The 13454-nt window shown below is 41.7% G+C and overlaps 1 protein-coding gene across 2 annotated transcripts in view; it reads left to right on the top strand.

The window, feature by feature from the left end:
• Positions 1–12353, top strand: part of PLA2G15 (phospholipase A2 group XV) — a 169617-nt gene extending 157264 nt beyond the window's left edge. For both annotated transcript variants that reach the window (XM_078670050.1, XM_078670049.1), the window contains exon 6: positions 6366–12353. In XM_078670050.1, coding sequence (XP_078526176.1) covers positions 6366–6877 — 512 coding nt within the window. In that variant the 3' untranslated portion in view covers positions 6878–12353. The remainder of the gene's footprint in view (positions 1–6365) is intronic.
• Positions 12354–13454: the final 1101 nt, after the last annotated feature.

Raw genomic sequence — 13454 nt, 5'->3', positions numbered from 1 at the left:
TTTTTTTAATGTTTATGCAATTTGGTAGAGTACAATATTTCATTAAAGAGCTGCTACTGCAGATGTATTCCTCTCCCATACCACCCATTACGCTCTGGCTCCCTGGCTAAAGGCAACTCTACCACCCGTTCTTTACCTGGCATCTTCATGCATCTGTTTGCCCCTACCTTTAACCCCTGCAGATATAGATATGAATGCTGCTGCCGCCAAGTCAAAAGCTGAGTTAGATGAAGAATAATCTTCAAACAAAACTCCTCCATGCAGTTGTGGTCTGACTGGAAACAAGCCCATTCCTGCATCTTGGGTGATACGCTCTCAATTCTGATCCAGAGAACATCCAAAAAGGCAGCAAACTTTAGCAAATTCGAAGCCCCTTGTTAGAGTGAAATGTTGGCAACCATACAGTAATTCAAGATAACGGAGCCAGCTTTCGGCTCACCGAAGACTAAACCCAAATCTGGTATTGAGTTCCTTTCAAAATGTCAACAATCTTTTTGACTGCTTCTAAAAATGTGGTTCTCTTAAAGACTGTACAGCTGGCTTACTTATGCTTTGTACACGACTTGAAAATCCCTCTGTTGCTCCTGCGTCTAGGTCTGCACAATAAAAGTAATAACACCATAGAGGATAGCTTTACCATTACCTTTACTGTCTGGCTTCTGTGCTTCCTCTGCTTGCTTTTAGGCAAGTATTTTTTCTTTTTGTTTAAGCACTCCATCACAGCTGTCTCCCTTGTGTGCTTTTCTCCCCTCACCCTCCCTCTCCCACCAGCATGTGCTGTCCATCCATCCATCCATCCATCCATCAACCTGCACTGTGCTCTACATCCATATCTTAAGTTAATTACTCTCAGACGTGCTTTTCTTTCGAAATTGTCATACTGATTTGAATTCCCTAAGTTTATACTTGGGATTCTAGCTTTGTCTGAAGTTTTCTTCTATCCAAATGGGCAGAATTTACCTGTAATTTGTGGCCGGAGAAGCAGGAGGGGCACCATCAGCTCACTGTGCGTCCATTCAACCTCTTTATGTCTCTGTTTGCTAAGGTCATGACTTTAATAAAGCTGTCTCCAATCCAATGTAAGGGTGTTGGGGAGGTAGCACGTATGCACCTATTTTGAAGATTGGTTGCTGAAAATTGCCACCCATTTCCTCTGTAGTGCATAGAAAGGCATCTTGCTTTATCTATTTTTTTGTTGCATGAAATCTCTTGTAGGTTCACATGATTTGCACAACCCCGCCATCGACTGATTAGGTCCGTAAATGTTTGTTGTCTTCAAAACTTTGTTAGCTTGTGGTTTCGGAGTGGACATAGGTGAAGCCCCTATGTGGTTTCCGCTGTTGGGTACAGAGATGATTGGAGAGCTCCTGATGTTTTTTAGATGGAGGCGTCGAAGAGTCTTCGAAGAAAGGAAAGCAGTTGAAGAAATAGAGATTGGAACTCAACATTGAAGAGGTTTTTCGGGGGATTGTCAGGAGGGATAGGCATTCAGAGAATGTTTTTGGTCAAAGTAAGATCCCTGGAGCTCCTCAACACCATTTTAGAGCATGAGCACACACTCCCAAATTGCCACCGAAAGTTCGCCCTCAACGACTATCACCCAGACTATTTTTTGTCTGCCTCAAAACCAAAGTCTGAGGACTGTGTCCTGTGCTCGTGTATTTTAACCCAGAAATCCTGATCCACAGAGACCAGGTCCTTTAAGCACACTGGGCAAGTACAGACCTGGTGGGCTACTCGGAGATGGAGAAACAGAAGAGGGGTGTTCTGTCGATGCAGGACATTGCTTTTTCCGACTGGGTAGAGGCACAGCAAGGGCTGTCACACAGCACATACAGAAGAAAAACAGGGCATCGACACAAGACCCCTAATCTATACAGAACCATGTAGAGCCAGACTCCCTAATAATCTCTATGGCGATGATGAAAGCCATGTCTCCTGCATTCATCAGGCCTCTGGAGAGCGCTGCAGCCACACCGTGGTGAATTGCTAATTCAAATGCACTGCAAAAAGCATTATGACGGAGGAAAGGACATCGCCAACTCATGCCATAAATGAGTCTCCGATGCTGCTGACAAAGCTAGCAGGCACCTGGCTATGGTGAAGGTCATGAGGAGACTTGTTGCTACGCATGTAAGTTTTAAAACCTGGGGTACAATCCAGTAACCTCGAGAAGCCTTACACAGGGAACTAGCTCTTTGGCCCTGGGGTAGACAAAGCACTGGGAAAAATTAAGAAGGTGAAGAAAACCACTAAAGTTATAGAAACCCGTTCAGGTCTTTATGCTTTAAGTCAAGAGAGGAAGCAAACACTGTAGAGGATCTGCCTCAGGGCCCTCAAAGAGACTTGAGCTTCAATTCCCCCGGTCACAACACTCCTGTAGGGGTAGAATAAAGGACTACCTCAAATACTGGGAATCCATTTCCACAGACAAGTGGGTTGTAAATAGCATTTGTTAGGGATACTGTATAGACTTCATACCAATTTTGATGCACAAAGAGGTCTCAGAACTGCAGAGAAAGAACCCTATAAAGAAGGTGCTGTGAGAGGTATGAAACACAGGTATGTACTCTGTTTACTTTCTTGGTCTAAACAAGATCCAGCCATGTGGCCTATCCTACACCTGCACTTTGTAAACCGGTACATAAAAATCCAAAAATTCAAAATGACGACATTGCAGGTTGTAATACCTTTGCTAGACGAAGAGGACTACCTAGCGAAAGTAGATCTCGAAGTCTACTAACACATACCAGTTTGCGTGGCAAACTAGAAGTACCTGAGATTTGTCATGGAGGGATAAAATTACCAATCCAAAGTTCCACTGTTCGGAATAAGTCGGCGCCAAGGGTCTTCACTAAGACTCTGGCAGTGATAGCCACACACCTCAGAAGGCAGGGTATAAATGTCTACCCCAACTGGATGATTGGCTAGTCAAGGTGGACACTTTGGAGCTTTGCCAGGAGAACATGACAAGAGTAAAACCACTTCTAGGCACACTATGGTTAACAGTGACCTGGTAGAAATCCTCCCCCAGTCCACAAGCCAGGAAATCTTTCCTAGGAGCAGAACTCAACACACAAATGGCAATGGCATACTAAATGACCAGGAAGATTCACCTCAAACTGGCTTAAATGTGCCTGCGTGACTGAATGACTGACTGAATGATCAAAAGGTAGGGAGGAGGAATAAATGTCCATTTACTTCCCCAGGTTTGGTAGACAGGTTATCAAATGTGAAAATGGACACTAGTTACAAATCTAAACCATTGGGTAAAGATACTATGGTCCCCTCAAAAAACTCAATGTAATTTCGGTTTTGCGGTGTATAACTATTCTCCGCCCCACATTGTAGTTTTTGGCAGTTATCATTGGGTACCATAGTTTGTGATTTGTGCCCGCCTCATCCAGAGGCTCCTCTGGTCTAGCTTGCAGTGTCCAGAGATGGTTTTACGGGTACCCCCACCAGGATAGGGTAAAAAAGTGAAAAAGTGATATTAAAAAATAGAACACTTCCCCGAAAAAACTTTAATAATTGGTAAGTGTCTATACTGATAAAACATAGAAGGTACTTGTAAGGGATCAAGTTACTGGATCTCTAAGTGTTAAGAGGGTTTTGTCGACATGTTTCACCCCCCCTAAATGTGCCTGCATCAGATTTCTTGGTCTCTGACAGTGAGGAAGGTAATGAGGCTTCACATGAGACCAGTACAGGAATGGTTACTCAATTAAGGGATCAGGCAGTTTGGAGGGTCTAGTGATTGTAATGGACAAGGGCAGCAAGGACCAAGTAGGTGGAGTGTAGGGAATATGCTCAATGGATGACCATTCAAGACTCCTTTACCACAAGCCATCATCACCACAGACGCTTCAATTGTGGGTTAAGGCATACCCATGTACACTTTAAAGATAAGTTTATGGCCAGAGCAAGACTCTAGAAAACTGATGTATTTGACAGAGGTGAAGACACTCTTCCTAGCACTAAAGATATTCCAGAGCCATTTGAGGGAAAAGACTGTACAAACACTAGCAGACAACTCAACAGCAATGTTCTATATCAACAAACTGGGAACCGTATCATACCCACTTTCAAAATTAGCCTATAACATTTGTAAGTGGGCAGTATCAGAGAACATATCATTGCTGGCAAGTCATGTTCCAGGGATGGAGACCATTTAGGCAGGTGGTGTAAGCAGACAAACCAACTGCACACATGACTGGGAGGTTAAAAAGTCTATAGTAAATCAGCGGTTCGATCTCTGGAGAACACCAGATCTCTTTACATCAGAAGACACAAAATGCCTGTGCTTTGCATCTTGCATCCAGGCATTACCATCCCAAATCCCTGCGGAGTGCCCTGTCGATAAGGTGGTGCAGGATCTTTGCATACCGTTTTCCACCGATACTGTTCATCCCATCAGCTCTGGAGAAGTTCAAAATCTCCATCATGACAACAATCCTCATAGTTGCTCCAAGCTGGCCTCGACTGCCATGGTTCTCAAATGTACTCCAGTTGCTGAAACAGCATTATGTCAAAATTCTACCTCACAGGGACACTAACCATGAAGCAAAGGAAGGGGAAATGCAGTTGACAGAATGGTTCCTGAAATAGCCTTATTTGAACAGCTACATATGCCAAAGGCTACATTATGTATTATCAGGTAGACTTGTAGGCCTGCCACCAGAAGGTGTTTATGCCTTTAAGTGGATGAGGTTATGTAACTTAATGGCAGTCCAAGAAAATACAACACATGCTCCATCAGGACACTAATAGCCCGATACGTGACACATCGTACAAAATGTAAGCTCTCATATGCCTTGCTGCAGGTGCATTTATCAGCCACTGCGGCCTACTTGAAATGGCCAGTCACACAAAATATTTACTCACTTCCACTGATCAAAAGATTTATGGATGGAGTGAAAAGGCTTTACCCAGAAAGGGAGGTACCTCATCCACAGTGGCTTTTGAACCTAGGGTTGGAAGGATTGATGAAAGCACCTTTTGAACCAATGCAGAAGACCACACTCTAGCATCTCAATTTGAAAACAGTTTTTTAGTAGCAGTTGCCTCAGTGAGATACTAGCACTAAGGGTATCGGTAGCATACATATCCATACAGAAGGATAAGGTAATAATGAGGACATATCTAAAGTTCGTACAAAAGGTTATTTCACCTTTTCACATAAACCAGACTATTGCCATTCCAGCTTTCTTCCAGAAGCCTACATACGCAGCAGAGTAGGCCTTACACACATTGTCAGGAGGGCAGTCGTGTAATACATGCAAGGGTCACACAGCATCAGGAAAACACAGCAATCCTTTGTGAGGCACTCCACTCAGGCTCTGGGCATGGCGGTTTCCAAGAATACCATTCCTTGATGGATTGTACATATTATCCAGCTGTGTTACTCTTCATCAAACTAACCTTTGCTCAACAAACCAAGAGTGCACTCCGCTAGGAAGAAGGGGGCGTCAATGGCCTTCTTGGCCAACGTCTCCTTATAGAAAATATGCAGGGCAGCCAGTTGGTCAGCTCACCATACTTTAACAAAACATTATTGCGTGGAATTGCTTTCGTGGGTTATGATTGAAGCATGTTCAAAAACAGGTTTGTGCAGTTGAATCATGATTTCTGACTAGAACATTTCTTTAATCTTCACTTATTTCATCCAAATGTTCGCTGTAAAGAGACGGTTCCTTCAGGTTGTAAAATGTTTTAAATGTGAGGATATTTGTGCTAAAGAATCTCTTACAGGCAGGAAACTTAAATCAGTTGCATCCCTACTCCCAAACATTTCTTAAAGATTATGAGATGCCTGGTTTTGAGAGTTGTACTGCAGTGACTCGAATAATATCTGATCTAGCCCCTCCTCTGTAGCCTTCGCTACTAGACAGCGTGTCTTCTCTGCACTTATGTCTACTGTATGTACCAAGTTCAGTGTTTATGTATGTTATTTCACAAAAGTAGCTGTATGCTGGGAATGCTAGTCTGAGGACCAGATCTCAACTGCCATCGCAGTGCTGCATGTATTTCCTGTTTGTTAACTAGGGTCAGTTGTACGATAAGGCTAAAGCAGTCTTTATAGCACCTAATGCCACAGAATGTAATTCTTTGCATGTCTGCCAAAGAAGTTATGCATCAGTCCCTATGTATCTGCAAAACATGGCTGAAATGAAGGCCCAAGTTAAATGGACCCAACCAGGCCTGGTCAGAAGGCCCTTTGTGGATGTATGTTTACTCTTCTTTTTCTATGAATTTTAAGTCTTCTTTTCATTCTATGGCATCTATAACAGACAGTATATTAATTGTTACTTGGAGATTTGCAAGTTGTTTTATTGACTAAGGCAATGATTGCTTTCCCTTTACAGGTGACAACAACAGAATTCCAGTTATCAGCTCACTGAAGATCCGAGATCAGCAGAGGTCGGCCGTAAGCACAAATTGGCTTCTTCCTTACAACCACACCTGGTCTCCAGACAAGATCTTCGTAAGCACTCCTGTTGCCAATTACACCATTCGTGATTTTCCAAAGTTCTACAAAGACATCAACTTTGAGGATGGTTGGCTTATGAGAGAGAATACAGAGCACCTGGTATATCCTCTGACTCCGCCTTCAGTTCGTGTTCACTGCCTTTATGGCACTGGTGTAGAAACCCCGGAGTCCTTCTACTATGATTCTTTCCCTGACAAGGAGCCGAAGATCTTCTACAGTGATGGCGATGGTACTGTAAATCTACCGAGTGCATTGCAATGCCAACGTTGGCAGAATCGCCAGAAGCAAGAAGTGACGTTGGTGAATCTGACCGGAGCAGAGCACATTGAGATGCTGTTAAATCCCGAAACCATTTCCTATGTCAAACAGGTTCTGTTTGGTTTGTGACAGCCAAAAGCGATGTCACACTTGAAGCCTCGTCTCAAATGAAGGAGGGGATCCTTTTCGTACTCTCCCCTTTTTTCTGCTGTTCATATATGAATATGATATTGTTTTTAGGCCATGTTCCACTTGCTGTTCAGGTGCTCCAAGGTTGTGTTCCTGTATTGGTGGAATTGTGCTTTCTCACTCTGACCTTCTGAGTGTTTATCAAGACATATGTCTGTGTTCTTGATTACATCCACAGAGCGCATAAAATGTGGCTTGCAGTATCATGTGTTTTGAAAGACTATACGTTTACATATATGTTTGTTTCTGTCATAAATTGAGATAGTGGATATGTTTTCTCAATTCTGTGAGTTAATGAATTATACATTTTTGTGTGATTAAACTGAAAAGAGTATTTAATGGTCTATGATTATAGGGCAGTCTCTCCACTTCCTCTCTGTGTGCAGGTGCTGGCAATTTAATTTGTTATGTACTACTTATAAAACAATTATTTTTCCTGCATTTTTCACTGTAGCTACTAGTGATCCCAAAGAGATTTGATCTGGCATACGGCATGCAAACTAGTATCTTTGGTTTCTGGTATCAACCATCTGTACATTAACCCTGTAGTGATCTAAGGTGGAGTTTGAAAGTATACACATGACCGTAAGAAGTCCATTCTACATATAATTGTCTTTGGTTTTTTTGGGACTCCACATACATTTGTGTGGCTGTGTTGCTGGTCAGAGTTAACTGTCAAAATGTCTTTCTCAGTGTCCCAAGATTCCATAACGCAAGTTATCTAAGCTTTCCCCCTAAAATGAGTCTGTGTTGACAGTGTTTTTAATTTGATGAAAATCAGTAATCACTGAGCAATGTGTACACACATTAGAGCAACTTATCACCTAACCTTTTCCTGAAGTTAGTCTACAGACCCATTATAGCAGTGTACTGGACATGTAATTAAGTGGCTATTTGATAAGTAGGTATTTCGGCTGCAGAGTCTGTTTGTTGTGTACTATAATTTGTGAACTATTGTGAAATTCACCACCAGACAGAACGTCAACTGTTATCTGCTTTACTCCAGAATTATGATGTAAAGCGGAAGCCCTGTGTTTGTAAACCACCACCACTGTTGAAATAGCTACAGCTGTTGGATGCCTCGTACCAGAAAGTGTGATTTTCCAAAAGGCTTATAATTCACGTTGCTACTCAGAAAATAAGAAAACTTTGCTCCTTTACCGTCTTTTCAGAAAATAACAGTGTTGGGGGTCTGGAAGAATTCCTTCTCAGTTACCACATAGATTCTACAGAAACGTTCACATTCATGAAACCTGCTAATACGGAGTTGCTCGCCTAAGTGGAACTTCAGTCTAGGCATTCTTGTGTTTTTTAATTGGGAAATTATGGTTTTCGCCCGTCAGTCAAGTGAGCGACCACCATTTCAATCGAAGATACATTTGTATTCAAGGGAAATTAATATGTCTGAGCTACTTTTCTAGAACGCGTATGTCTTTATTGTTATTTGTAACCTTTTGAAGTACTGTAGAACTAGATACCTCTGCATCAGGTGGAAGTTTGTTTCTTTGTTCTGTGAAGTCCTCCTCATGTTCCTGGTGTGTGCAGTGCACAAACTGTAACGAAAAATTCCAGTATACCCAAGTTGATGAATGAGAATGTGTGTCCTCTAGTACTTTATCTTTTATGCAGGATTTTGCTGTGTACGCTTGTTCATTTGCTAGTATGTATGCTCTTCCCTTACAGGTTGCCATATTTTATTGGCGAAACCTATTAGCCAAATGTAGTCGTGTGAGCTTTGTCATTCTTGGGCATAACGTATCAGCTTTAGTTAGACACATGAGCATGCGTCATTCCCGGGCACTTGCTTGTTGTGCTAAGCCAATTTAAGTTGCAATATTGGTAGAGCATGAGATTGTATCAGAGTCCTGTACTATTTCGATATCCCATTTATCCGTTAATCACAGAAGTGGGCGTTATTTATTATTTTCTTTAAGTTTTTGATGATAAAGTGTTGTGAAGTTCTTTGCTTATGCATGCAGAAAGTGGTCCACAGTCACCACCTTAGCTTGTGCTCAAACCAAGCAGTGCCTTCTACGATCATGTAATCATCTGTTCAAATGAGGGCGCGAGACCGCTTATGCTTATGCTTCAGCTGTACTGAACATGCAAATAGGCGAATAGTTCATTTGGGAACTGGAAACCTAGGTCGGTGAATGGATGTGTGGCCCCTTACAGTTAAATAATCATGTCGCAATACGATGAGTTTAGCAGCTGGGTGGACTAATATAGTGTATTTATACAAGGAAGTGTCACTCTTAGTTCAAAGTTGGATGTTGTTTAAAGTGCTCTACTCTTTATTTTGTAGCATTTATCTTTTCTTACACGTTTCCTTTAAATGTAGCTTTTTAAACAATATTTTACTGGGTGAAATATTTTACATTCATATTCAAATCTTTTACTTGTATTTGTTTTAAACACATTTTTCTTTTCACGTCTTAAAGTTTAACTTCAATATGTGCATCGCGTCCACCTCTTCATGTAGTCCACAGTAGATACTATGTTTTTCTATTGTTTTCTTCTATTGTCCTCAAAGTGACAGCCAGATGGGCACAGGTGTCTACACGGGTTCTTTCCAAATCTCAAAGTAGAAAACTAGAATCCTTAGCTAGTTGAAGCCAAAGACTCTTAGGAAAATATTTCCTCTTTATCCGGCTATATAGGGTTAGTGCCCTCTTTCTCGCAAAGAAATGGAGACTGATCAAAATGGAGGAAGTAATGCCCCTCCCCATGGTAAAATGTTGATGATCATCTGTATCCATATTGCATGCCACCAGCCTCAAATTTAAATTGCAATGGTGAACATAATCCTTATGTTTGCCATGAAAATCTTCTACTCAGGCCTACTTTCACTCCTACATTAACCCACTTAACCAGTCACAAATGATGGACAAGATAAAGAACAGAACTCACACTCACACTCTGACTCGCGCACTCACACACTCACTTAGATTGGAATTTAATAGGGCAACCGCTTTTGACCAGTTGAAATAATACCAAAAAAAAACCTCAGTGGACACGTCTTTTGAAAAGACACTGCGGGGAGAAACGAGCTTAATAGTGTTCATGACATCAAGAGAGGATGCTAATCAGTAACCCTTTAACGTCAAAAAGTTTTTCAGATCAGGTATGTACATGTAAAACAATTTCAGTTTATTTCCAGCTCTATCAAATCTTCTTTCCTTTTACCAGACGTGCTGGATTGTCTATACTGTATCTAAATGCATTGCCTAATGCTCCCGCCCCCTTTCCCTGGTTTCCCCGCCCAGACTTCGGTTGAATATGTTTCTCGTTCCAGTCAGGAGAGAGAGAGAGTGGTAAAACGCAAGCAGTGTTTAAATTAACAGTTCTTTAGCTAATCAGAGTGACATCTTGACTTTGAAGGAACAAGTCTGTAATTCCACTACACTGCCTTAAAACATTACCTTACTATGTGCCTTTATCTTCAGAGTTGATACCATATCCATCTTTCAGGTTTTTCCTCCACATTCACTTGTGTAGCAAATCTCTTACCTCAGGAAACATTGTGTTTGTTTTCTAGATTGCGTTCTCTTTGATGGAATATGGGCTAGATTAGCCTGTTAACGTCATTGACTAACTAAGATTGTGACACACGACACTCGCATGTAAATTGAGACTGATTTATTTTTGGTAGTTGCCATTGCTTGTTATGCCTCTTGTGCCATTAGTATTTGGTTTTACAGTGATGATGATCCGTTATCTGTGCCATAAAGTGTCTCAAAATTTCCATACGCAAATTAACGTTGTTTTCAGTAACAATTGCCATTGACTTTGTGCCCGTTCATTAATGGAGGTTGTCTGTTTTCTCTCCCGCAAGTTAGCTATCGTACTGTGTGCAGACGTATTGAAGAAAAAAATCTAGAAAGAGCTGTTATGGATGCAATTATATTTGTAAACACTCACACACAGTTAACTTTGAACATATTTTTGGCTGTGAAGAAGAAAGATGTCAACTATTATTGTACAGTTATGACTTCATGAAATATTTGTATTTTTACATTTTGTTTGTCAGTTTGAAGAAGGACGGAGAATGCAATTATTCCCTCAGTTCAGGCATAAATCAGTATAGAAAGCATTAAAACGGATCTGGCCTTTCAAAAGAACACCATTTCCGTGTATGTTGTGTTACATGGATGTATATTCAATGTATTTCTTTGATGTTAAAAAGATGAAAATGATTTATTTGACAGTTTGTGCAGATATATATATATAATAATTTGGCAGACGTAACATCAGATTTGCCCTCTGTATGCAACTTCCTACTACTTTGTTTCAAGTCTGAAACGTTTCCCACAATAGTTTGTAGCTGTTCCTTCGCAGTTTGAACAGAAATGTGAGACCAGATGAAGTAACAAGGCAGGCTTCCGTATCGCATTGGTATGATAGCTTCTGGTTGAAACTATCTGCATTCTGCTGTTTTTGCCAGGTGTAAGAGCACATTGGAGTTAAAGCACTTGTTTGCACTCCTTAACTAAATAGGCCCAGCTTGGTCACCATATCCTGCAAACCACAACTTGATTGGCTAAACACAGGTATAGAATTTACACTTGGTCAATTCAGTAAATTTGAAATTCTTGGGAGAGGCGTGCAAGGGGGAAAAGTCAGACCGATAAAAGAGATGCAGAAGTCCGGCCCCCTGCCTCCCTTGATCTCCACATTCCTAAACATTACAAAGTTGTATAACTTTTACCTATTAAAATGATGTAAGGGTTCATGTTTTATATCTGTATCAAGAACATTTTGGATCTTGCTTACTAACGTTGCTTTTCATTAACAAACATGTAAGAATTCTTGTGGGGTATACTGAAAGTTAAGCAGATCCTAAACGTATGTCAAAAGGAAAGGAACTCTTTCTTAAAATCATAGTGAAGTAGCCATTTTGTCCTTGTACACAAACTGTTGCTTCCCATGTTGTCTTAATCATTCAGACTTATTGATTCTTTCCAATTGGCATTTTGGAAGTTTAAAAAACATGCAGCTAAAATCTCAAGATCGAATGAAATTGGGAATGTGATACAAGCTCCTTCCACCGAACCAAAAATGTGGTTTGCCTTGAATGGAGCAAAATGGGGAAAAGCTGCTTTGCTACCCTAGTTGTTCAAAGTATGAAGGGTATGGAGTGATTTGAATGTCAGTACACTGACTCTTGCACTTCTTAAAACTGGCAAACGGATAATATTGCAAAAATAGTATAACAGAAAGAGTATTTGTTTTTGGGAGTATGAAATCATTGGTCTGCAACTTTTAACACTTTAACAGTATTTTTGTAGTGTAGTATGATTAAACTGAACAAAAACTTTATATGTATGTGAAGTTTCAACGATTTGAGTGTAAATGCAAACTTTTACTTGTTTTTTGTCTTTCATAATTTAATGATGTAATAAAATTATCAAGTACAGTGAGTGCATCCTAGGCATTGTTTTTTATTTTTTATTTTAACCATTCAATCCAGTTAGGCCTTTAATGAATTCAAAAGGCAAGTTTAAAAGTACTGTTCTAAAAAACATGGCAAAATAAGCATTGGCAAGTAAGTCAGTCTTGGTTTGCCAGTGGCTGGTTGCTGCCGTAATTTGCTGTCAGTGCTTGCAGAATTGTGGTGTATGCATTGCTAAAGCTAGTTATGGTGAGTGGCCGTCTTGGATGTTTTAATATCCTTCTTACATTCTGTGTAGACTCCATGTAGCATCCCTCTTGGAACAAACTAACAAGTATTCAAAATAATATATCTGATAGAGACATCTAGCCGCAAATTCCTTGACTTAGAATATCCCCCAGGTGTCAGACTGGATCCGGAAAAGCCTTTTTCCCAGCAATACCGCTGCAGGCCGGGAGGTGACGTCGCCCGGCTCCCTCCTGACGTCGACAACGGAAGTGACGTCAGTGGAGCCATATAAGCTCCTCCCAGCGTGCTGACATCAGTTTACTTCTTTTCTTCATCCTAACGCGGATCCGGGAAAGTAATACCTCGGGCCTGTTATTGTTTATTACAGGCCTTTTCTACGCTTTTCGCATCCAGGAACAGTGTGTTCGATGCCCATGGTGGGCTTCTAACCGTACCGGTCCTGCTCGCAGTAGATGTCAGCGACGTACCCTCACAAACTCTGTAGATGGTGCTTGGGAGAGCACCATAACTCTGTGGAGTGCGACGCTTGCTGCATGAAGCTGCTGTCTGCCCGGATGTCCTGAACGGACCCCTCGCGATGCAGGTCTCTTTCTCCAGCGGATTTGTCCACACGGCGGGGCCGATCCCGGCACAATCGCAGTCATTCGTCTACCTCAGGTAAGCATCACCCCACTCCCTGGCGCGCCTCCGGGCCTCACATGGGGGTAGGGACTCTTGTTGGGACATAGCCGGCGTGTTTACCCTCGACTCCAACCGAGTGCCCTGACTCTAACACTAGAGTCACCGCAGGTGAGAATGTGCCCCCCCCCCCCCCCTCCCTGGCGCACCTCCAGGCCCCATAGGGAGGGGGGTAGGGACTCAGGTTGGGACACCGCC

The sequence above is a fragment of the Lissotriton helveticus genome, chromosome 12 (genome assembly GCF_964261635.1).
Source record: "Lissotriton helveticus chromosome 12, aLisHel1.1, whole genome shotgun sequence".
Taxonomy (NCBI): domain Eukaryota; kingdom Metazoa; phylum Chordata; class Amphibia; order Caudata; family Salamandridae; genus Lissotriton; species Lissotriton helveticus.
This window is presented reverse-complemented; position numbering and strand designations above follow the sequence as displayed.